The sequence below is a fragment of the Mus caroli genome, unplaced genomic scaffold (assembly GCF_978045245.1).
Source record: "Mus caroli unplaced genomic scaffold, Mus_caroli_1 scaffold_16, whole genome shotgun sequence".
In the NCBI taxonomy this organism is placed as follows: Eukaryota; Metazoa; Chordata; class Mammalia; order Rodentia; family Muridae; genus Mus; species Mus caroli.
The window spans coordinates 5,280,066-5,304,023 of record NW_028227271.1 but is presented as its reverse complement, the minus strand read 5'-3'; the positions used below and the strand labels follow the sequence as shown (position 1 = coordinate 5,304,023).

Sequence of the window (23,958 nt, the reverse complement as noted above, 5' to 3'; positions counted from 1 at the left end):
CCTGCCCCACCCCACCCCGGCCCCCCACCCTCCCACCCGCCCCGTGAGCCCCCTCCCAACCCAGGGAGCCGGCGCCCACTGCAGAGCGGCAGGCCCAGGGACTGGCAACTATATATACCCGGGCACACGTGTGTGCCTGTCTGTGCGTGTGTGAGTGTGTGCTAGCGCGCGAGCGCGCGCGCATGTGACACGCCGCCGTGGACGGCTCCGCGCTGCTTCCTCCCCCATGTGCACGGCCGCCCCCTGGGGCCTGGGATTGGACGCCCCTTCCCACTCACTGCTCAGGTCCCCCAAGCCTAATGGGACCTGCGAGTGGGCGGGGAGAGACTTCTGATTCTTGCCAAGCTTACGGTGCCCTCTCCTCCAGCCCCCATTTCTTCATCCTTCCCGAAGTTTTAACCCTTTGCTTTCCTGCTTGTCAGGTTGCCTGACCACCAGTGCTCTCTCTATCCCTGCCTGCTCGCCCAGACTCCTTTCTCCGACAGGGAGTGGTGAGAACAGAACTCAAGGTCTCTGCCTGCCACTCGCTGCTGGTTTCCATGGGTTGGGGTGCAAGAGAGGCTGGCCCACAGCTGGGGGGAGCGGGCTATTTTTAGTGTCGGTGGCATTCGGGTGCAGCTGAGATGAGTAACCAGCTCCTAAGCAGTACAGAGAAGAGGTGCCGCTTTCAGGAAGCTTTTGTGCGACTCTGGGGGAGAGCTGCTCCCCCAAGACCTCAGAAAGGTGCACCTGTATGCCTCAGCTTTCTCTGCTGAGGCAGAACTCCATCTATCCTGGCCACCAAACAGCAGGACGACTCCTACTCTAAATATGGGTGTCCTTGGGCACCCACAGAGCCTTCCCTGAGCAGCAGGCTAGCTCCCCTAACCCAGAAGCCAGGATTCTAGGGTTACACAGTTCCGTGCCCACACAGCTCTGCCAAGCCTTATGTGGGGTGCAGATAGAGTGCTTAAATACATTTGTACCCTAACAGAGGGGGATGGACTAGAGCGCTCCTGTGGCACAGCCAAATCCCCTAGCAACAGAAAAGATAAAAGTGGCCTTTCTTTCCTAGGTCGGAGCTCATGCTCACCTCGCCTAGTTCACTTGACTGGCATGGTGTGCAGCTCACCTTTTGGACTCACTCGATTCTGGGGGGGTTGCTGCTTGCATCCTCAGGATCCCTCCCCCTATGCCTGTACCAGGTGTCCCCTGATTCACCATGGTAATGTTAGTGGCAGCACAGCCCACGCCAACCTTCCATGCAGAGACTTAGCAACCATGCCTGGCAACCATAGCAGCAGCTCAGGGGAGGGGAGAAGTGTAGGGAGCGGGATGGGAGGGCGGCAATGGCTCCTGAGGAAGAAGGGAGCCTTCTTCTGCTCCTGACTTTAGGAACAGAAGCCTGTGGGCTTGCAAATTGTGTCTCTCCCCGTTTTCCTCAGCTGTTTCCCAGGGGCTGAGACTTGGTGGGATTCTTAGGGGGTAAACGGGAGAGACAAAAGGTCCCAGTTGGTTTTTCATAGAAGTACTTAAGGAGCATCTGGATACAGAGCCTTCTTTTTAAGGGGACAGGGACCAAAGAATTGTTATAGGTCACACTCATTGAGAAACAGCAAAGTAGAACCTGACCTGTTCTGCTGTCCCTCCCCCGCCACTCCTCAACCCCCACCCTACCCCACCCCACGATTCCACGTACCTCCTGGCTGCCCTGAGGATGGCTTGCAGGCACTGCCAGGGCCCAACAGAATCCCACAGCTTTAAAGCCTTGCCTCCTCCCTGGACAAGTCCTCCTTGATGAGGGAATGTGACACAAGGAGACATTTGTCCTTTCCACCCCCTCCACACACACAAACATGCTCTAATTATAATCATTTGGAGGCCTCCCTCCCCCAAGCTTGGGAATGTGCTGAGAGCAAAGATGTGGATGGAGAGGGGGCTCAAGTCCTGAGAGCTGACCTCTAACAAGAGCCCTGATGTGTTCCCTGTGTTCCATCAGAAAGCCCCGCTTTGTGAAAACTAGCGTGCCCCAGGTTCCTCTGAAGGCTTGGCAAGAGAAGGGAAAGCCAGGGAATTACTCAGAACCTGCTCCTGGCTTGGATGCTAACCCCTATCAGCAAAGCTGAGGTAGAAGGAAACAGCCTGCAGGTCCTCGGTCCTTCAGGTGTTGGCTATCACTCTCAGCACAGATGGGTCTGGTGGGTTGACCCCAGCTCTGCTGTTCCTCCATGATGTACTTTCTACCTTAGAGGAAAGGCCAGGGAATTGTGGGTTCAAACAGACTACCAGTCTGGTCCAGCCTTATCCAAACAATTCAACCTCCACTCAGAAACGCTGATGACATTAGCATCTCTCTGCCCAAAGATTCTCCTTTTTTTGCCACTTTCCAGAGACCTGACACGTTAGGGAAATTTGCACGGGCCTTAGCTAACTATGGTCCAAACAGAGAAAGTAAGGGAAAGTAACTGGGAAATGAGGTGGGAACAAGCCAGCAGAGATGAGAGAGGACAGGAGCCTGGTGTGAAGGTAGGGAGGTGGGAACAAGTCAGCAGAGATGAGAGAGGACAGGAGCCTGGTGTGAAGGTAGGGAGGTGGGAACAAGTCAGCAGAGATGAGAGAGGACAGGAGCCTGGTGTGAATGTAGGGAGGTGGGAACAAGTCAGCAGAGATGAGAGAGGACAGGAGTCTGGTGTGAAGGTAGGGAGGTGGGAACAAGCCAGCAGAGATGAGAGAGGACAGGAGTCTGGTGTGAAGGTAGGAAGACACAAAACCAGAACCAGGCGGTTTAAGTTTAAATGCTAGTTTTAAAATTGTTTTTATTTTGGTTTTTCCAAGAGTGGGTTTTTCTGTGTAGTCCTGGCTAGCCTTGAACTTAGAGATCCACCTGTGTCAGCCTCCAGAGTGGTGGGATTAAAGGTGTGGGCCACCACTGCCTGGCTTTCTTTCTTTTTTTAAATAGACATGATTTCACTATGTAGTTGCTCTGTATTTAGACCAGGCTAGCCTCAAACTCAAGAGCTCTCTCTCTCTCTCTCTCTCTCTGCCTCTACCTCCCAAATGCTGGAACAAAAGGAATATCCCTCCATGCTCGGCTGCCAGCTTGGCCTTAAAACATCATATTTACGTGTATGCATGCTGTCGTCGTCGTCATCATCATCGTCGTGTGTGTGTGTGTGTGTGTTGGTGCACATGCCATGCTGTGCACACGGAGGAGGTCAGAGGACAGCTCAGTGGAGTCTGTCTTCTCTTCCCACCTCTGAATGGGATCTGGGAACTAAACTAAGCTGGTGAGTGACTTTACCAGTGTGGCACTGGGCGACACTGAGTCTCTGTGCTGCAGTTTAAAAAATTCTCCTCAAACTGGAAAAGGTGCTGTGGAGACGGCTCAGTTCGGGAAAACACGTCTTGAAAGCTTGAGGAACCGGGTCCAAGCCTCAGAACCTACATAAAAAGCCACCAGTGGTGTTTTAATCCCATGGATCTTTGGGGCCTGCTGGCCGGCCAACCTTGTCTATGTGGCGAAACCCCATCCCCCACCCCAAGGGGTCCCTCCTGAGAACCACTGCCTGAGGTGGTTTTCCAACTTACACACGTGTATGCACACACGTCCATCTTCACAAACTGGAATACAAAGAATGTTGTTATGAATGGGGCAAGGGCGGGCGGGGGTGAGGGGGCTGGCTTAAGAGCACTGGTTGGTGAGGGGACTGGCTTAAGAGCACTGGTTGGTGAGGGGGCTGGCTTAAGAGCACTGGTTGGTGAGGGGGCTGGCTTAAGAGCACTGGTTGGTGAGGGGGCTGGCTTAAGAGCACTGGTTGGTGAGGGGGCTGGCTTAAGAGCACTGGTTGGTGAGGGGCTGGCTTAAGAGCACTGGTTGGTGAGGGGGCTGGCTTAAGAGCACTGGTTGGTGAGGGGCTGGCTTAAGAGCACTGGTTGGTGAGGGGGCTGGCTTAAGAGCACTGGTTGGTGAGGGGCTGGCTTAAGAGCACTGGTTGGTGAGGGGCTGGCTTAAGAGCACTGGTTGGTGAGGGGCTGGCTTAAGAGCACTGGTTGGTGAGGGGGCTGGCTTAAGAGCACTGGTTGGTGAGGGGCTGGCTTAAGAGCGCTGGTTGGTGAGGGGCTGGCTTAAGAGCACTGGTTGGTGAGGGGGCTGGCTTAAGAGCACTGGTTGGTGAGGGGCTGGCTTAAGAGCGCTGGTTGGTGAGGGGCTGGCTTAAGAGCACTGGTTGGTGAGGGGCTGGCTTAAGAGCACTGGTTGGTGAGGGGCTGGCTTAAGAGCACTGGTTGGTGAGGGGCTGGCTTAAGAGCACTGGTTGGTGAGGGGGCTGGCTTAAGAGCACTGGTTGGTGAGGGGCTGGCTTAAGAGCACTGGTTGGTGAGGGGCTGGCTTAAGAGCACTGGTTGGTGAGGGGGCTGGCTTAAGAGCACTGGTTGGTGAGGGGCTGGCTTAAGAGCACTGGTTGGTGAGGGGCTGGCTTAAGAGCACTGGTTGGTGAGGGGGCTGGCTTAAGAGCACTGGTTGGTGAGGGGGCTGGCTTAAGAGCACTGGTTGGTGAGGGGCTGGCTTAAGAACACTGGTTGGTGAGGGGGCTGGCTTAAGAGCACTGGTTGGTGAGGGGCTGGCTTAAGAGCACTGGTTGGTGAGGGGGCTGGCTTAAGAGCACTGGTTGGTGAGGGGCTGGCTTAAGAGCGCTGGTTGGTGAGGGGCTGGCTTAAGAGCACTGGTTGGTGAGGGGCTGGCTTAAGAGCACTGGTTGGTGAGGGGGCTGGCTTAAGAGCGCTGGTTGGTGAGGGGGCTGGCTTAAGAGCACTGGTTGGTGAGGGGGCTGGCTTAAGAGCACTGGTTGCCTTTCCAAAGGGTCTGCGTTCAGTTCTCTCGCTCACACGACAGTTGACAACAGTGGGAACACTGGGCTTAGTTATCCAATGTATCCATGGGCACCAGGCACACACACACATATGTGCAAACAAAACATCTCAACATGCAATTTTAAAAAAATTAATTTCAGATCTTGTGAAATGGCACAAATGTTAGGAGCATGTATTGTTCTCTCAGAGGACCCTAGCTCAATCTCAGCAGCCATGACTCGCAATTGCCTATAACTCCTGCTTCAGATCTGGTGCCTCTGCCCTCCTCGGGCAACTACACTCACGCGCACACACATGGATACTTAAAAATAAACCTGCCGGACGGTGGTGGCGCACGCCTTTAATCCCAGCACTTGGGAGGCAGAGATAGGCAGATTTCTGAGTTCAAGGCTAGCCTCATCTACAGAGTGAGTTCCAGGACAGTCAGGGCTACACAGACAAACCCTGTCTTGAGAAACCAAAAAGAAAAATAAAAAAATAAATAAATAAAATAAAAATAAACCTAAGCCGGGCGTGGTGGCGCACGCCTTTAATCCCAGCACTCGGGAGGCAGAGGCAGGTGGATTTCTGAGTTCGAGGCCAGCCTGGTCTACAAAGTGAGTTCCAGGACAGTCAGGGCTACACAGAGAAACCCTGTCTCGAAAAAATAAATAAATAAATAAATAAATAAACAAACCTAAAAAATCCATAGGCTGAGTGTGGTGGCACACGTCATTAATCCCAGCACTTATGTGAAAGAGGCATAGTGATCTCTGAATTTGAGGTTAGCCTGGTCTACATAGTGAGCTTCAGACAGCCAGGGTTACATACAAGACTGTCTCAAAAAAATTGTCTAGCCAAGCAGTGGTGGTAATCCCAGCACTCAGGGGGTGGGGGCGGGGGCGGGGGCGGGGGCGGGGGCAGATCTCTCTGAGTTCAAGGCCAGCCTGATCTACAGAGCAAGTTTCAGGACAGCCAGGGCTACACAGAAGAGCCCTGTCTTGAAAAAGAAAAAACAAAATCTTGCCTCAAACAAGGCAGAAGTTGAGTATTGTTTGTCACCTCAAGGTTTGTCCTCTAGCCTGCATATGCCTACCCACACACATACACACAAATATATGCATATATGTATTTTTTAATTTAATTTTTAAAAAAATAAAGTCTGACCCTGGGTGAGCACATGACTAAAATCCTAGTACTTAGGAAGCTGAGGCAGGAGGATTGCTGCAAATCTGAGGCCAGCCTGATCTATACATGGTACAAAGTCTTGTTTCAAAAAAAAAAAATCATAAATTCTCCCCAAACTATAACACTTAGAACCCCATACATCTTGGCTGAAGGATGCACGGCTGTGTAGGTGAGTGGTGAGAATATCTGGCGCGTCTCTGTGCATCACCACTGCTGTTATGAATGAGTGGAAGCGGCTCTGTCAGGTAGGGAGGTTGGTGAAAAAGTGCCTATCAAATGCAGAAATCAAACACTGCAGTACCATGATGAAACCTTGTCATTTAATTAGATTCGCCACAAAAAGCATTAATCTTGGCTACCTACCCACCGCCCTCCTCCACATAGCCATCTGCCTTCGTCTGCACAGCACAAGAACCCGGACGCGCCTCCCCAGACTCATGGGAAGGACTGACAGCAAACGGGCCCAGCCTCCTCCACACAGTGAAACAAGATGAATAAAAATATTTTACCGAGACTTGTGCAGAGCTATTATCTTAGGTGGAGTAACGGCAGGGGCAGATCTGGCAGGGTGTGGTGAGGTCTAGGGATCTCTTAGAGATCGGAATCTACCCGAGGAGCACAAAGCCGTGGCTCACCCAGAAGGGGGCTGCGGCAGGCGCGGGCCTGGGACTGGCTGGGCTGACGTTCTCTCCAGTGTAACAGGATGGTCAGGGAGGCTGACAGTCTCCTCCTTTCCCCTTCTCTAGTTCTAGACAGTGGGCGTGAAGCTCCTGAGAGAAGACTCCGTTCTCCCAGGATTCCATCTGATTCCCAATGCTTCCAGCAGGCAGGCAATGAGGGGGCCATCTCCCCAGGCACCGCCTGTTCCTCCCCCTGCTCAGGGCTTCTTCTCTCCACCCGTGAGCACCAGAGCCTGTAAGATGTCAGACAGCGAAACGATGCCCTTGACCACGTCGTGTTCATCCACCACCACCAGACGGTGAACCTGGCCCAGAGGAACAGCAAGTAAAGTCAGTGCCAGCTCCAGTTCGGGTACCTGCCTCGTCCCGACCCTCTCAGGGCTGCTTGAGGGTGGCCAGCATCCTACCTCTGCCTCCACCAGCCTATTGATGATGGTTTCCAGGGTCTCATGCAGGTAGCATTTGAGAACACCCTCAAAGTAGTGGGACCGATGCTGCAGGGCTTTTGTCACAGACACATCTAGGTTGTTGTAGGTCTTTTCCGCTGCCAAATTCTGGAAAGGTGGGGGGGGGGGGGACTTGAAAGGGAGTCAGATCCCAAACCTTGGACCAACTCAACCTCACTAGAGGGAGTGAGTGAGGGCACTCCTTAGCTCTGCTCACAAGCCGTCAGTTCTGTCAGCCACTTGTTCAGGTAAGCTTCAAAGCCAAGAAGCACCCAAGGCAGAGGAGACCCCCTTCTGCTCCCTCTCCACATCCAACCCCCCCCCTCCCAGCCCCTCCACCACCACTCACGATCACATCAAACTTGGAGTAGATGTCCACCACACGCCCTAGGGAGACAGAGGCAGCTCAGTAAAATAAAAGAGTGTGGTAGCCAAAGCTCTCAGTCCCCATGGGATTCCCTTCCAGGTTGGGCTGCTGGGACAGCGACCCGACCCAAGCAGCCTCCCTCTTCTTGCCCAGTCGCTCACCTTTCTCATCCACCACAGGCAAGGCAGAGACTCGGTGCTGTACAAAGATGCCCAGGGCCACGTAGACAGGCGTGGTAGTACGGACCATGGCAATATTGGCATAGGTGCCAATCTGCAGCTCTTGGAGAGACTTAGACATGAATTCCGGCTTGGGGAACTCGGTGATCTGAGGAAGGGGGCATTGGCTTTCAGGTGTTTTCCTGGTAGAGCATGAGGCGCTACGCTCAATCATCAACACCCACCGACACCGCTCATCTGTCCCCAAACCGCCCTGTGTGTCTGCAGTTCAGCAGTGAGCGGACAACGGGCTGCGGTGACTTACAAACAACTTCAGGAACTTGAGGATCCGCTTGTGAGTGAGGATGTACAAGGTGTTGCCTGACTCGGGGTCGATAACTGGAAGCCTGTGGATCTTATTTCGAATTAATGAAGAGACAGCATCAAACAAGCTGTGAAAAAGTAGAAGATCATAGTTAGGTTCCACGGGGCTAAAGCCAGGCTGCACAACCCCTTGGAATGTGTTTACAGACAGAAAAAACCCACGGTCAGCGCTGTGTGTGGCTGGGCGTGAACTGGTAATGCCGGCACTGGGGCAAACAGAAGAGTCTAAGTTCACGACAGCCTCAACTCTACAGTAAGAGCAAGGCCAGTCTCGGCTATGTGTGAGACTTTTTTTTTTTTTTCTCAAACACACACAGCATGGCAGTGTGCATGAGGAGGGGTCTTTCTTCTCTCTTCTCTCATGCCCCTGCGATAAACACAAAACCAGAACTCACCTGGCATTTGGAGAAATGCAGACAAGTGGCTTAAAGGAGTCCTGCAGGTATACCTCTGAAGAGAACAAAACACTGCCACAAGTGTCTCCCAGGACACCCTCCATCCCTCATCTGCCACCACCCACCCATACCTCTCCACGTCTCTATCTTGTGCTCCTCCAGTTCATAGATCTGCACCTAGAAGCAGAAGCGGCAGCTCTGAGCCTCATGCTCCCCTCATCATTAATTCACGGAGCTTTGCTCGCAGGGGAAAACCAGGCACAATGGATCCCAGGCAGGGCCGTGGTTTTGGGTGGGAGACTCGGGCTCCTTACCAGGGCTGACTTATAATATCGGTGCAAAATGTTGATGAAGTCGGTGATGGTCAGCATGCCTAGACAAGAGCCAAGACAAGGGCCTCAGCTCAGCCCGCCCAAGGCTTTTCCCCTCGCCGGCACCACATGCCAGTAACCGTATCCCAGAAACTCCTGCTTACCTACAAAACTCTGCTTCTTACTGTCCCACAGAGGGGCGGCACGGACACCATTGGTCACCAGGGCAAAGAAGGCTTTCTTTACCTATGGCCAAGAGAGTAACCTCCTAAGGAGATCCATAGAGGACACAGCTTCGAGAAAGAGCAGGGTTGGTGTGTGGGGAAATGTGACGAATGCTGACAGGCCTTGGACCAGCGCAGAAGGAAGGACTCTACCCACCTGCAGCGAAGTGTCAAATACCACCAACTTGGAACTTGTGGGAATCAGGTCATAGCAGCGATGAGACTTCATGAAGGAGGTATACACACTATTGTTTGATTCCGGGGTCTCTGCACAGAGTGGAAAAGTTGGTGTGTTTAAAAATGGCTTTTGTTTCGTTCTTACTGCCTCTTGCCTTTTTTTTCTTCCTTCCTTCCTTCGTTTGTTTGTTTTTGTTTTTCGAGACACCACGTCCAGCTTCCTTCCTTTCTTTCTAAGAATTACTTAGAAATTGGCAGTGGTGGTGCATGCCTTTAATCCCAGCACTTGGGAGGTAGAATTTCTGAGTTTGAGGCCAGCCTGGTCTACAGAGTGAGTTCCAGGACAGCTAGGGCTGCACAGAGAAACCCTGTCTCAAAAAACCAAACCAAACCAAAACAAAACAAAAAAAAAGAGAATGATTTAAGTATGTGAGTACACTGTAGCCGTCTTCAGACACACCAGAAGAGGGCATCAGATCCCATTACAGATGGTTGTGAGCCACCAAGTGGATGCTGAGAATTGAACTCAAGACCTCTGGAAGAGCAGTCAGTGCTCTTAACTGCTGAGCCATCTCTCCAGCCCACCTCTTGTCTTTTTCATTAGAGTATTTCTTCCTGTTTAGCACATTTTCATTTGCTTTGTTCTCAATGAAGGTGAAATTTCAAGCAAGCGTCTTTAGATCTGTTGAAGACTTGCAGGTGGAGAACTCATGGTCCAGACAAGGCCGTTTCTAGCAGTGCTAAGTGCTCAGCCAACTTGGCCAGAGCACTGAGGACCACCCTGTGAGCCAGAAATCAATAGGGTAGAGCCTGCCTGCCTTGCCCTCCCCTCTTCTGGATTTATGCATTTTGAGTTTTTTGTTTGTTTTTTGTGAATGGGCATTTTACTGGTATACCTGTGCACACACGTGTGCCCGGTGCCTGCTGAGGCCCGAGAATTACTGACAGCCGTGAGCTGCCATGCGGGCACTGGGAATTGACCAGTAGTCCTCTGGAAGAAAAGTCAGTATTCTTGTGCTAACCCAACTCTCTAGCCCCTTCATTTACCTGAGATAGAATCTTGCTATACAGCCCAGCCTGGTCTCAACCTTACTGCCTTCATTTTCCAAGTGTTGGGATTGCAGGCACACAACACCACGCCTGACAGTCTGTGTTTTTAACTGCTTGCTCTAAACTGGAAAGGCAGCCCTCCACACATTCTAGATGCTCCATGTACTTTACTGTGAACTTTAAAATAATGCATCATTTCATTACACACACACACACACACACACACACACACACACACACACACACACACACACCTTTTCCATTTTTCAAGACAGATCTCTCTATGCAGCCCTGGTTGTCCTGGAACTCTTTATGGAGACCACACTCAAATTCACAGAGACTCACTTGCCTCTCCCAAGTGCTGAGATTAAAGGTGAATCTCTGAATTCTTACTGGTCCGAGTAAGTATTGTTCTCATGTTTTAAATGAGAAAACACGGGGTCTGGAGAGATGGTTAATCAGTGGTTAAGAGTCCTGAGTTCAATTCTCAGCATCCACATGGTGGCTCACAACTATCTGTAATGGGATCTGATGCCCTCTTCTGATGTGTCTGAAGATAGCAAGAGTGTGCTCACATACATAAAATAAACAAATCTTTAAAATAAATGAGAAAACATGCAGCTAAATGAACTGTCCAAAGTCTTATCACTGAGTTAGTAGGAAGAAATATTTTGAGCCCTGACTAATTCTGTACTATATTCCCAGCACCCCAGCTGATTACAAAAGAAAAAAAAACAACACCCTAATATCCAGCTGGCAGTGGTGGTGCATGTCTTTAGTCCCAGCACTACTCAGGAGGCAGAGGCAGGTGGATCTCTGAGTTTGAGGCCAACCTATTCTAGAGAGGAAGTTCCAGGACAGCCAAGGCTACACAGAGAAATCTTGTCTCAACACCCCCCTTCAAAAAACCCCAAAATAGGGCTGGTGAGATGGCTCAATGTGTATGAGCACCCGACTGCTCTTCCGAAGGTCCAGCGTTCAAATCCCAGCAACCACATGGTGGCTCACAACCATCCGTAAGGAGATCTGACTCCCTCTTCTGGAGTGTCTGAAGACAGCTACAGTGTACTTACATTAAATAAATAAATAAATCTTTAAAAAAAAAACCCAAAATATGATTTCTAATAATGTTTCTCTTGGTGCTAGGGAGCAAACCTCGGGCCTTGTAATGCTAGGCACACACTGAACACTGAACTATATATTCCCAGTCCGTGATGTTTGGTCAGGCTAGTCCTGAACTCAATAGGAAGCCCAGACCCATTTTGGCCTCTCTAGTGATGGGATTACAGGCAAACACCACCACACGTGGCTCCTGTCAGTCTCATCAAACTCATAGGAAGCGACAAAAACCTTGTCCTGACCTTCCTGCCTCTATCTCCCACAGGTATGTTATAACACATCCACCAAACAGAGGGAGTACTTCCTGAGGGGCCCTAACGGTGCTTTTTTTTTTTTTATATGGTTTTTTGAGACAGGGTTTCTCTGTATAGCCCTGGCTGTCCTGGACCTCACTTTGTAGACCAGGCTGGCCTGGAACTCAGAAATCCGCCTGCCTCTGCCTCCCGAGTGCTGGGATTAAAGGCGTGCGCCACCACGCCCGGTGGTGGTCTTATTCTTTTAAATTTACACACACATACACACAGACAGACAGACAGACACACAGACACAGACACACACACAGAGGCATGTGTGTGTATGCTTTCTATACATAACATTCACAACGGATTCAATCCCCAGAGTCTATCAATTACTTGAATCTCAGAAAATTCAGATTTTGGAATATTGGAAGGTGTCTCTGACCTGCCACCTGGGGCTCTCTGTCCCCACCGTGCAGGGCATGTCACACCCTTCTGTCTGGACCCTTGCTTCTGGTTTCCCTTCTGTGCCTGCTTTGCTGTTGCTCCTCTGTCTTGACAGAGATGATCACCCAGTAACTCCCTGGGAAAGGCATATGTATAAAAGGAAGTGTTTGGGACCTGCAGGTACCTCTGTTGTACCCTCCTCGTCTGCTGATTTATACTTTGGTTGGCTACTAAGTGCTGGTGTCTTTCAGTTCTGGGACGCTGTCACCGTTGTCTTGACATCACCCTTCCCTTTGTCAGAACGGTTTTCTCTTTCTGTGACGTAGGATTTAGAGACTAGGATTTCCACACCGCGCCTCGCAGGTCTGCTGGGACTCTGCTTTTCTTTTTGAGACAAGATCTCTCTGCGTAGCCTGGCTGTCCTGGAATATGCTATGAAGACCAGGCTGACTTCAAACTCACAGAGATCTGCCTGCCCCTGCCTCCCGAGTGCTGGGGTTAAAGGTGAGCACCACCCAGGAATCACTTGAATGTGTGGCTTTTTAAAAAACAAATTTATCATATGTATGTATGAGCAGACTGTAGCTGTCTTCAGACACACCTAAGAGGGCATCAGATCACATTACAGGTGGTTGTGAGCCACCACATGGTTGCTGGGAATTGAACTCAGGACTTCTGGAAGAATAGCCAGTGCTCTTAACTGCTGAGCCATCTCTCCAGTCCCATCATCAGAGCTTTTGTTCCCTTTTCTGTTTGTTTCCTTGTGACACAGGAGACCATTTAGATCATCTTTAAAGACGTTCTTTAGAAGTCTGCTAATCCTTGGTTTAAAACAGGATTCAGGGACTGGAGTGGTGGTTCAGTGATAAAGGGCTTACCTCAGTGTCAGAGTCTATGTGAAAGCATGGTCGAGTCCTAGCCCAGACAGAGGACCCCAGGGCAGGCCGGTCAACTAGACAGTCTTAACTATCGAGCCCTAGGTCTAGGGAGACCCTGGCTCAGTCAGTACAGGGGAGGAGGGGATACAGACTGAGGGAGGCCTGTCATCAAGTTCAGGACCCCACATGCTAGCACATACATCCCAGATGTCACTCACATGCTGGGAGAAACAGGATCCAAATTCTATTTTTGATCCTTTTATCTAGAACATATCTTCAGTTTGAACACCGACTGCTGGCTGGATCTCTGAGCGTGGAAACAAGGCTTCTGCCTGTAAGCCACTGCAGGAGCAGCCAATACTTGCATTGCTACGGTTTCCCATCGAGGAGAGTCTGATGACTCTTTAATCTAAGCCTGGAAGACTGCAGTCTTTTCTGCTACAACTCTGGAAGCTGAATTTGGGGGATGGGTGAGAGGGCTCAGCACCCAGCACAGTGTACTTCAGGCTCTGGTTTTCAGTGCTGTGTGTAAGTCCCCCTCCACAGCCCCAGCCTTGGCCTGGGTGGATGGAGGAGGGCTCTGGAGGTTCAGCAGTGTGCAGTGAGACACTCAGTCTTGGGCGCTGGTTTCTCAAGCTCTCAAGCTTTATTAGTAGACTCAGATCCGCTAAGTCGTTTTACAATCTCCCACGTGCTTCACAGCTTCCAAAATCCATTTCTTTTCTCTTTTCTTTTCTTTTCTTTTCTTTTCTTTTCTTTTCTCTTCTCTTCTCTTTTTCGAGTTTCTTGAGACAGGGCCATTTCTTATAGAGGACTTAAAAAAAAAAGTCCTCTAGGGTGCCTGCGTGCACATATGTGCATGGGCTACAACATGAGTAGAACTGTGTGGCGCTGGTTCCCTCCATCCACCCTTACACGGGCTGTGGATCACAAACTCAGGCTGCCAGGCTTACTCGGGAACCATCTTTGTCTGCCGAGACATCTCAGCAGCTCAGGGTTTTAACTTTTATTTTATGTTTGTGGGTGTTTTATCTTGAGTCTATGTCGGCCTACTGTGTACATGCAGTGCCTGCAGAGGCCAGGAGAGGGCATCGGATCCCCTGGAACTGGGGCTACACACACAGACAGTTGGGAACTGCCAGAAAGGTTCTGGGAATGGAAGCTTGGACCTCTGGAAGAGCAGCCAATGTTCTTGATGGGTGTACCATCTCTGAGTCCCTCACTCTGCTTTTCAAAGAAGGGCTGAAGGTAGGTGGAGACACTGAATCTACCATGTTAAATGGAAGACTTGCGTGGTTTCCAAACATGAAAACACAACTCACAGACACCAAGACATGGCTGTAGATACCAGATGAAGATATACTACACTGAGTTAGACGCTATCATGTTAAGCCAGAAGCCCACACACATAATGAATTTGGATTTCCCAGTTTTAAAAATAATTTAAATCAGTTTCCAAATTTAAAAACTGTACAGATTTACATAAATCCAAATTCTCAGCTTCTTTACAAAAAATGAGATCTGGAAAAAATAGGTTTTAATTGAGCAGCTATAGATAGTAGCCGTCTCCTTGTAAGGAGACTTATACGTTGTTAGGTTGTCGTGGTTACTCCACCTCATCTAAAGGATCCACATAAACAAGTGGAGTTTCTGCCGCCTGCCTTGGAGCTCCCATAGACAAACTCAGAAACATACAGCAGTGTGGCATGGAGATCCTGTGCAGTACTCCATGGTAAAAAGTCATCTGGATAATAGAACAGATGATAGCACTGATTTGGGGTTTTTTGTCTGTTTGTTTTTTCAAGGGTGTGGTGGCTTGAATAAAAATGGCCCCCAAAGATTCCTATTCAACGCTTAAGCGTGGTATTATACTACAGTACTAGGGTTGGAGTGGACTTGGCCTCGTTGGAGGGTGTGTGTCACTGGGACTGGGCTTCAAGGTTTCAAATGCTCAAGCCAGCCCCCCACCCCACCCCCCTCGGCCTTCAGAGTGTAGAACCCTCAGCTCCTTCTCCAGCAGTATGTTTGCCTGTGTATCACCATTTTCCTCACCATGACAAAAACAGACTAAACCTCTGAACTGTAAGCCAACTCCAATTAAGTATTTTCCTTTATAAGAGTTGACACAGTCATGGTGACCCTTCATAGCAGTAGAAACCCTAGCTAAGACACAGGGTTTCTCTGTGTAGCCCTGGCTGTCCTGGAACTCAGAGATCCATCTGCGTCTGCCTCTGCCTCCCTAGCGCTGGGATTAAAGGCATGTGCCACCATGATTTTCTTTTTAGACCACTAAAGCAGAATAATTAAAATTTCTTGTCAAAGACTCATTCAAGTCTTAATAATACATCCTTGGAATTTCAGATACTAGACTACATTTTTTTTAAATTTTGTGTTTCTGTGCATTGGAGTGAATATTTGAATCCCGTTTTCCCCACGTGTGTATGTGAATGTACCTGTACATGCATGTGCACATAGAAAAAGCTCAAATGATCTTGAGTGTCTTCCTTGATGGGTCGCTCGCCTTCCACCTCAGTTACTGAGTAGGATCTCTTACTATTCTGACCTGTCTGCACAAACACTTTGCTCTGGGGATCCTCCATCTTTGCCTCCTGAGTGTTGAAATTACTGGCCATGCCTAATCTACTTTATTGTGAGTTCTGGAAATTCAGAATCCAGTCCTCACACTTCTGAAGTAAGACCTTTCCCACTGAATCCAATCTTAAACCAAGGATCCGCAAACTTCTAAACAAAGTGTAGATGGCTTAGCGGTTAAGAGAATCTCTTGTTCTTATATAAGGCCTTAGCTCAGTTCCCACCACCCACATGGTGACTCAAAGCTATCCTAAAATTCCAGTTCTACAGGATCCAATACCCTCTTCTGACCTCCACAGGCACCGTCACATACATGGAGCACAGACATACATGCAGACAAAACACTCATATGTGTAAGACTGCTCTTCCAGAGGTCCTGAGTTCAATTCCCAGCAACCACAGGGTGGCTCACAACCATCTGTAATGGGATCTTGGCGCCCTCTTCTGGCGTGCAGGTATATATGCAAGCAGAATACTGTACATAATAAATAAGTCTTTAAAAAAAAAAAGTGATTCCTCACCCAAGAGGCGGAGGAAGGCAGATCTCTATTGGGAGAATCAGGGATTAACCAATCAATAGAAACAAATTTTTACATATCACCAAGTCACCTTCTCCTCTAAATATGCTCTAAATATGTCAATGCCAACTTCCTGTAATCAGATCTCTGAGTACAGAAATCAGCATCTGAATACATAGTGCACACAATTATCTCCCAACAGATCTCCGTGAGTTCGAGGCCAGCCTGGTCTACAGAGAGAGTTCCAGGGCAGCAGGGGTACACAGAGAAACCCTGTGTTCAGAAACAGAGAAAGTGGTCCAAACTGTTATCCAGAGCAAATACAGTGTAAGGGAAGGGACAGAATGGGCAGCAGGAAGAAGCTGACGTGCAGGAGCAAACCTTCATAGCAAGGGAATGGACTCACATGAGCGAGGGCACCTCAGAAGGAAAACGGAGAAAAAAAATTTTAAGGGAATTTGGGGGCTGGAGAGATGACTCCGAACACTAACTGCTCTTCTCGAGGACCTGGGTTCCTTCCCAGCACTTACATGGTGGTTTACAACTGCCTGGCTGTTTGTTAACTCTAGTCTCAAGGGATCCAACATCCTCTTCTGGCCTCCACAGAGACTAGGCACCGATGTGGTGTATAGATATACATGCTGACAAGATGCCCACACACATAAACACAATGCTTTTTAAATTTACAAAGGGGATTCTCAGGTTGGGGTGTTGCTCAGTTGTTAGGCTGCTTGCCTACTATGCGAGAATCCCTGAGTTCAATTCTCAGCTACCATCCTAGGGTTACTGTCACTGATGAAACACCATGACAAAGCAACCTGGATAGGAAACGGTTCCTTTGGCTACATATCCTGACCTACAGTCTGATGAGGAAAACCAAGGCAGGAACTCAAACAGGGAGGGACCCTAGATGCCATGGAGGCATGCTGCTTGCTGGCTTGCTCAGCATGCTTTCTTATATAACCCGAGACCACAAGCCCAAGGCAGGCACCACCCACAGTGGGCTGGGCCTCCCCCATCAGTCACTAATTAAGAAAATTCTCTACAGGCTTCCCGACAGCCCCACCTTATGGAGGCATTTTCTCAGCTGAGGCTCCCTCCTCTAGGGTGACTCTAGCTTGTGTCAAGTTGACACAAGAGCAGAGAGCCCTGCTACAAGTCAGATTTAAGCTAAGCCTGGCCTGGTCCACAGGGGACAAAAGTAAAGTAAGCTCCTAGGACACCTGGAAGGCTCAGTGTAGGAGGCCCACAGTCTAAACAGTAAGAGCCACAGAACTGAAAACTGTCACCGCAGGCAGTCTCAGGCTGATGGGGTGTGGAGACCTGGAGGAGGGTGCCGGGTGTCCACTGTCGCTGTCCCCTCTGGGGTGTAGGAAGAGTGGGACACCTAGCTTGTCATAGGGTTATGAGATCTGATTTCCAGTCCTCACAACTGCACAGGAAGAGCTTAAAACCCTGAACCATCTCTAGAAATTTCTACTCGGGTCTCTAATCTTTTTAGAAAATGTATGTCTCTCTTTTAACACATGCAGTGTTCTGCCTGCATATATGCCTGCATGCCAAAAGAGGGCACCAGATCCTGGTACAGACAGTTGTGAGGCCACCACGTGGTTGCTGGGATTTGAACTCAGGACTTCTGGAAGAGCAGTCAGTGCTCTCAACCTCTGAGCCATCTCTCCAGCCCTGAATGCATGTCTTAATTCAATAAAGATGCTATGTCTCAGGAAGAATGGGGTGCTCCTGGGCAAAATCCTTTCCCAGAGAGGCAGCAAGTTGATTCCTTCACTCGTCTGTGGACCGGGGTATGAATCTAAGGCGTCACATGTGCTAGGCAGGCAGGTGCTCCACCACTGAACTACAACCCCCAAAACCCTGCCTCTGTCCCCAGGAGAACCCCAAGAGGCTGGAAAGAGCCACTGAGGACCAGGTCGGGCTCTGGCTTTCACCTTAGTTTCCTGGACTCGGCTGGTTTCATGGTAAACATACCTTGAAAGTGTTCATTCTCTAGAGCTGGCGAGCTCTCTGCAGCAACCTAGAAGACAAGAGAAGCACAGTCACCATGACTGAGACTCCATCTTAGCGCCACCTTAGGAAAAGGCTACTTGGAAGACGAAAGTGGGAACATCATGAACCAGAAGCCAGGCCAGCCTGGGCTACATAAGCAAAGCTCCATCTCAAAAAGATTTAAAAAAAAAAAAAAAAAAAAAAAAAGGAAAGACAGGAGGGAGGGAGGGAAGCTGGTATGGCGTAGGGAGAGAGAGAGAGAGAGAGAGAGAGAGAGAGAGAGAGAGAGAGAGAGAGTAGTGGCTTGTGAACCAATGGTTTCCTTTAGAAAGCACTGCAGGACTCTTCAAGAAACATTAGTTCAGTTGAGGACGGTGGCACCCACCACTTGGGAGGGTGAGGGAAAGAGGATCAGGTTTGAAACAAGCCTTGGCTACACAAGTTTGAGGTTAGCCTAGGCTACATGAGACTGTCTCAACATTCCCTTGAAAGAAGAGCGGAAACATATTATCTCATTTAGTTGTTTGGTTTTTTTTTTTTTTTTTTAAAACAACCCTGAGGTAAACAATGTTATTAACAGTAGGAAACAGAGACTCATGAGTCAGTAAGTAACATGTCCAGGCTCACACCCCTGCTAAAAGATGAGGTGGGTAGGGACCTGAACCCTGATAAAACACACTGCTAAGGGTCTTGGTTGGTTGGTAGTGTTTCAACACCTAGACTATGCTGAGCTTAAACTTAAGTTCCTCTTGCCTTATCATACCTGGCCTCAGGATTGCAGGTGTGCATCACAATGAAAGCAAAACATCTAGTCTAAACCAGCTGTGGCAGAGCACGCTTTCGATCTTGGTGCTCTGGAGGCAGATACAGGGGAGGGTAACAAGTGTGAGATCAGCCTGGTCTATACAGGCTAGCCAGGGCTACAACAGTAAAACTCTCAAAAATTCCAAAGCAAAACCAGAGTTAAGACTAAGATATCTGAGCTTAAGGTTGACGTCAAAAGCTTCTCACAGATCTACTTCAATAGGACAAGAGCACTGCACACCTCTAATCCCAGTGCTAAAGAGAGGCAGAAAGCAGCAGAGGATTACAAATTTGAGGCCAGCCTGGGCTATGATATGCATCTGAGGCAAGCCTCAAACCCACATAAATGCCCTAGATAACACAGCTTTTCCCAAATACTCACAAATATAGCTGTGGCACTAGAGTCATGGTCATAACCCTTACTACTTGAGAGGGACATGACTCGGGAGATCCAAGCAGTACCCAAACAAACCAAACTTGGATGATAAGAACCATCTGCAACTGGGGGCTGGGGTCCTCTCAGCACCCTTGGGAATCAAAGGGTTGGATGCAGAGCTTCCTTTCCCGAGAAAGTCTGAGACTAAGGTGATCTTACACAAACAAGCTTTCACAGAGCTCTCTCTGTGGAACATTCAGAAACCGTAGTATTGCTATGTAGGAACCAAGCGATCATCAAAGTGTCTACTGTCATTCATACTTTGGCTTTGTCTGCTCTGGGCAGTGTGTCCTACATAAACTTAAACATTACTTCACTGTTACAGTTTGTGTAGTTAAAAGCCTGGGATTGAACCTAAAGAGTCAGCTGGGAAACAGGGTCCAGGGGGCAAAACAGCCCTAAATCTCCTTCCAGTATACCGGGTAGGCGACTAATTCTCTCTTTTCTCTGGGCTTGATAAAACTATCAGTCGGCTCTGGCATTTTTTTTGCCAAGGTTATTGGAATGACAACAGCCTCACTGTTTAAAACTGGAGGGTGCTCTTCCATGGTAAAGATGCACACAACAGCTCTCACGTGCGACACAGGGCACAGAGCAGCTACTTCTGAAAGGGCTGGCACCTATCTCACAACACACAGGGCGCTGTGCTACAGTGTATTTTGCACATTATCTATAGAAACAATTATAAATTCCCAGAAGCCTTCAATTATCTTATACGTTGTACTTGACTCCCCTAGCATGGGGCATAATTTACACTTAAAAAAAAAATCTGTAATAATGGGGTAAACAGATATGAACAGAAATCTAAGACCGAGAGATGAAGGAGATGCCCAGCCAGAGATACACATATTGACGTAAGAGTCAGCCTCAGTGCTAGTTTCTTTTCTGTTGCTGTGGTAAAACACCCTGATAACAAGCAATTTGCAAACGGGCAGTGGTGGCACACTCCTTTAATCCCAGCACTTGGGAGGCAGAGGCAGGCGGATTTCTGAGTTCAAGGCCAGCCTGGTCTAGAGTGGTGGTGGTGGAGGAGGAAGCAATTTGCAATTTGGGGGAGGGTAATTCCAGGACCCAGCCCATCTCTGTGTGGAGGTTACAGCAGCAGGAACTTCAGGCAGCTGAACTGAAGTCGAGAGTGGAGAGGAATGAATGGACTGGACGTACTCTCTCTTGCTGGCTTGCGGCACCGTTTCCGTTCTCCACTCTCATACAACGTTGGACCATCTACCTAGAAGATGCTGCTGCTCATGGTTACCAGCTAATTCTTCCCCCAGCAGTTAGCTAAGATAATACTCCAGACATGCCCACTGAAAACCCCTCATTGAGGCTTTCTTCCCAGGTGATTCCACATTGTATCAATCTGACAAAGGTAACAGTCAGACACAATTAAACAACCACCACAGAAACAAATAAAACACAAGTCACCCTTCCTGTCTGTGGGAAATTTATGGCCACTCCCCTCTTCCTTTAATAAGACAGGGCTGGTATGCAACTGTATTCCCAGTGCTCGGGAGGCACAGTTAGAAGAATTAGGAGTTCAAGACCAATCTCAGCTACAGAGTGACTTCAAAGGTTAGTCTGTGCTACATTAGACCCTGACTCAAAACAATAACCAAACACCCAAAACAAACCATCTTAGGAAACCAAAAACATCATTGTATCACACATGTGCAAAGTATTACTACAGAGAAGGAGGCTAGATCCTACCTAAGACACAACTGCTTTCCAAACTCATGATCTACGTTCACATGTTACAAAGACTACCACACATTATCTATGAAAATAGATTATAAATTCCCAGAAGTCTTCAACTATCTTATACTTTCTATTTGACTCCCCTAGCAGGGAGTACATAATGTACATAATTGTACATAATTTACAGTTTAAAAAAATTCTCCAGCTCGTAATACTAAAGTATTACAAATATCTGTCCTTCCAGCCTGTTCTTAGCCTGTGACTTTTTTTTTTGTTTTGTTTTTCGAGACATGGTTTCTCTGTGTAGCCCTGGCTGTCCTGGTACTCACTCTATAGACCAGGCTGGCCTCGAACTCAAAAATCCGCCTACCTCTGCCTCCCCTCCCAAGTGCTGGGATTAAAGGTGTGCGCCACCACGCCTGACTTGTGACTTTTTTTTTTTTCCCTCAGTGCAACTCTGCCATCTTTCCAGTGCCTGGGACTGTAGCTCTGCTTCCCTTAGAGGTATGCCAGGTTCTGAGGTCAGAAATGCCCCAAACCTGTCTTGTTTTCCCAGCTGCTGCTCACCGTGCACCAGCTGTAAGCTTTCCTGGACCTTCAGTGAATGCGCTGCAGTGCTGAGCCTACAGCCTTGGGCACGCAAAGTGAGGCGCCCTCCCGTAAGCCACACCTCCCGTAAGCCACACCTCCACCTGCCCAGCGCGCACCGCCTTAGCCAGCATCCTCCCTGCTCCACACCTATAGCCTCCTTGCTTTAGACTTTGATCAGGTTCTCTAGCCAAAGTAGCTCATTTGGAGAAAATACTTCCCAAGGCCTGGAAGGTGGTTCAGTGAGTAAAAGAGCTCACCCCATACGCCGGGTGACCTGTGTTTGATCCCCAAATCTACATTAGGGCAGAAAGAGAAAACAACTCCAGAAAATGGTCCTTTGCCTCTGCATTCCTTCCATGCACCTCCCCCCTCCAACTCTCACTCTTTGTCTCTCTCTGTCTGTCTGTCTTTCTCTCTCTTACACTTCAAAATAAAAGAAAAAGCAAACAAAACAAAACTTACTTTCTGAAGAGGTTTCATCTATTCACAGAAAGCTGTTAAGAATATTCTCAAGCACACCGCCTGCCTTGCTCATAAATCTCCCACTGGTCCCCTTACTACTAAAGCCCATAGCCCAAGCTGGGAGTGATGGCTCATAGCCACACTGTGCAGACGATCTGAGCTACCTACTGAGACCCTGTCTCAGAGAGAGAGAGAGAGAGAGAGAGAGAGAGAGAGAGAGAGAGAGAGAGAGAGTATAATACTTCCAACTTGGTTTTAGCCACCTTTTCTTACACTATCACCAAAATCTAGTTTCAACACTACTGAGCCATGGGCTGAACTCTGCGCCTAGGCTCACTGTAATTTCTCCTTCCTTTAGTCAGGTGTCTGTATCCTAAGGACACCTTTAATACCAGCACTCGGGAGGCAGAGGCAGGCGGATTTCTGAGTTCTGAGGCCAGCCTGGTCTACAGAGTGAGTTCCAGGACAGCCAGGGCTACACAGAGAAACCCTGTCTCAGGGGAGGGGAAAAAAAAAAAAAGCCCTAAGGACAGTACTTACTACAGTCTACCTTGACTAACAGCCTTCCCCGTACCTCTCATCTCTATCTCTCTGTACTCCAGTATATATAAAGCAAAGGGCTAAATTCGGAAATATAGAGAAAAGTTGCTTTAGAACTCTATACTCACAGTTTATCTCTTATAATGTAAATAATACATTTACAAGTTAGAAACGTGTTGTTTTAAATTTAATGTAAACAAACTACTTTTGCTTTCTCTGTAGAAAAACAAAATCCTTGATTAGAGGACCACCTGCATGCCATTTTACCACTTTATCCTTCCTTCTTTATAAACTAAGTTACACTATTCCTCCGCACACAAAGGTGCGGGGGGGGGGGGTGGATTTACTCCAGGCCAAGTAACTGACTCAAAGAAAACGCAATTCTAAGAAGAGCGAACCTATACGGTGGGGGAAGACAAACCCCAAGCTGCCCTCAGAAGATACTACGGAGCAGGAAGTCGATGGGAGGGCCTTCGGAGTGGCAGAGGAAGGCTCCTGCGAATGAGGTCGGTCAAACAAGTAGCAGATAACCTACAGCATCTGTCAAGAGCCGAGCCGACGGGGATCTGCCATCATTGGTCAACAGTGCTCGCCAAGAACGAGCTGTCAACACGCATGCACAGCGTCACTGATCAGGACACGACCTAAACTTGTCCAAGGGACACAGTGGCCTCCTGGATTCCTTCCTTCGCGGAAAATTCAATTCTCGGGCTTAGTAAAGGAATGGAACCTCGCAGGATGCCAACAATTGCTTAAGCAGTCGCACAAACGGGGTCCTGGAGCTCCCTGCAAGCCGGGCTCGCTCACCTAATACGCGGGATCACAACCCCGCTCTCATGCAAACTTTGGAAAGGACTTGAGGCACTCATGGGCAGAGGGCTCCAAGCTCACAGCCCGCTCCCTGTCTCTCAGGGTACCGCGGACCCACGGCGGGCGGGCGGGCACGGGTGTGGCCCAGACCTAGGAGAGGCGCCCACCGGAGCAGAGGAAGGGGAGTCCCGGACTCCAGCGCCAAGCCGGGCCCGGCTTTCCCGGGCTCCTAGCGGGGGGTCTCCGGCTCCACAGCGCCCCCCGCCGCCCTCCTGCGCCACTCACCGACTCCATTGCTAGCGCCCGCCAGTTCCTCAGCTTGGAAAGCTCCCTGGCGCCAGACCCCGCCCCACATCCGGTGCCGCGCGCCACTTCCGCCTACGTCAGACCCCAGCCGCAGGGCGGAAGGCGGGGAACCCACCCTTCCGGCGGCGGCTGAGCCGGGTTTATTGGGTAACCTTCCTACCCCAGCTCTCCAGGACCTTAAGATCTGGCCAACGGCGAGGGTCACGGGACAGAGGCACTTGTATTTAAAATGTTCTTTTTTTATTTATCGTTTAAAAACAAACTTTGAAGAAGCAAAATCCAAAACTTGCCCTTTGCCTCTCGCAACATAAAT

The 23,958-nt window shown here is 49.3% G+C and overlaps 1 protein-coding gene across 1 annotated transcript; it reads right to left on the bottom strand.

The window, feature by feature from the left end:
- Positions 1-6,313: 6,313 nt before the first annotated feature.
- On the bottom strand, positions 6,314-23,700 carry Prkag1 (protein kinase AMP-activated non-catalytic subunit gamma 1). The gene is made up of 12 exons (XM_021183007.3): positions 23,625-23,700; positions 17,984-18,029; positions 9,138-9,247; positions 8,921-9,002; positions 8,760-8,818; positions 8,577-8,622; positions 8,446-8,500; positions 7,992-8,118; positions 7,670-7,835; positions 7,491-7,528; positions 7,103-7,249; positions 6,314-7,000 (listed from the first exon to the last, which is right to left on the bottom strand). The coding sequence occupies exons 1-12, from the start codon at positions 23,631-23,633 to the stop codon at positions 6,893-6,895; spliced, it is 993 nt and encodes a 330-aa protein (XP_021038666.1). The 5' UTR covers positions 23,634-23,700; the 3' UTR covers positions 6,314-6,892.
- Between the last annotated feature and the right edge of the window lie 258 nt (positions 23,701-23,958).

Bases quoted from the DNA above. Each gene is read 5' to 3' on its own strand.
- Prkag1 (XM_021183007.3), bottom strand. The intron at 8,623-8,759 runs GTAAGGAGCCCG...TTCTGCTTCTAG, and splicing joins GATATTATAAGTCAGCCCTG to GTGCAGATCTATGAACTGGA. The intron at 8,501-8,576 runs GTATGGGTGGGT...TGTTCTCTTCAG, and splicing joins CAAGATAGAGACGTGGAGAG to AGGTATACCTGCAGGACTCC.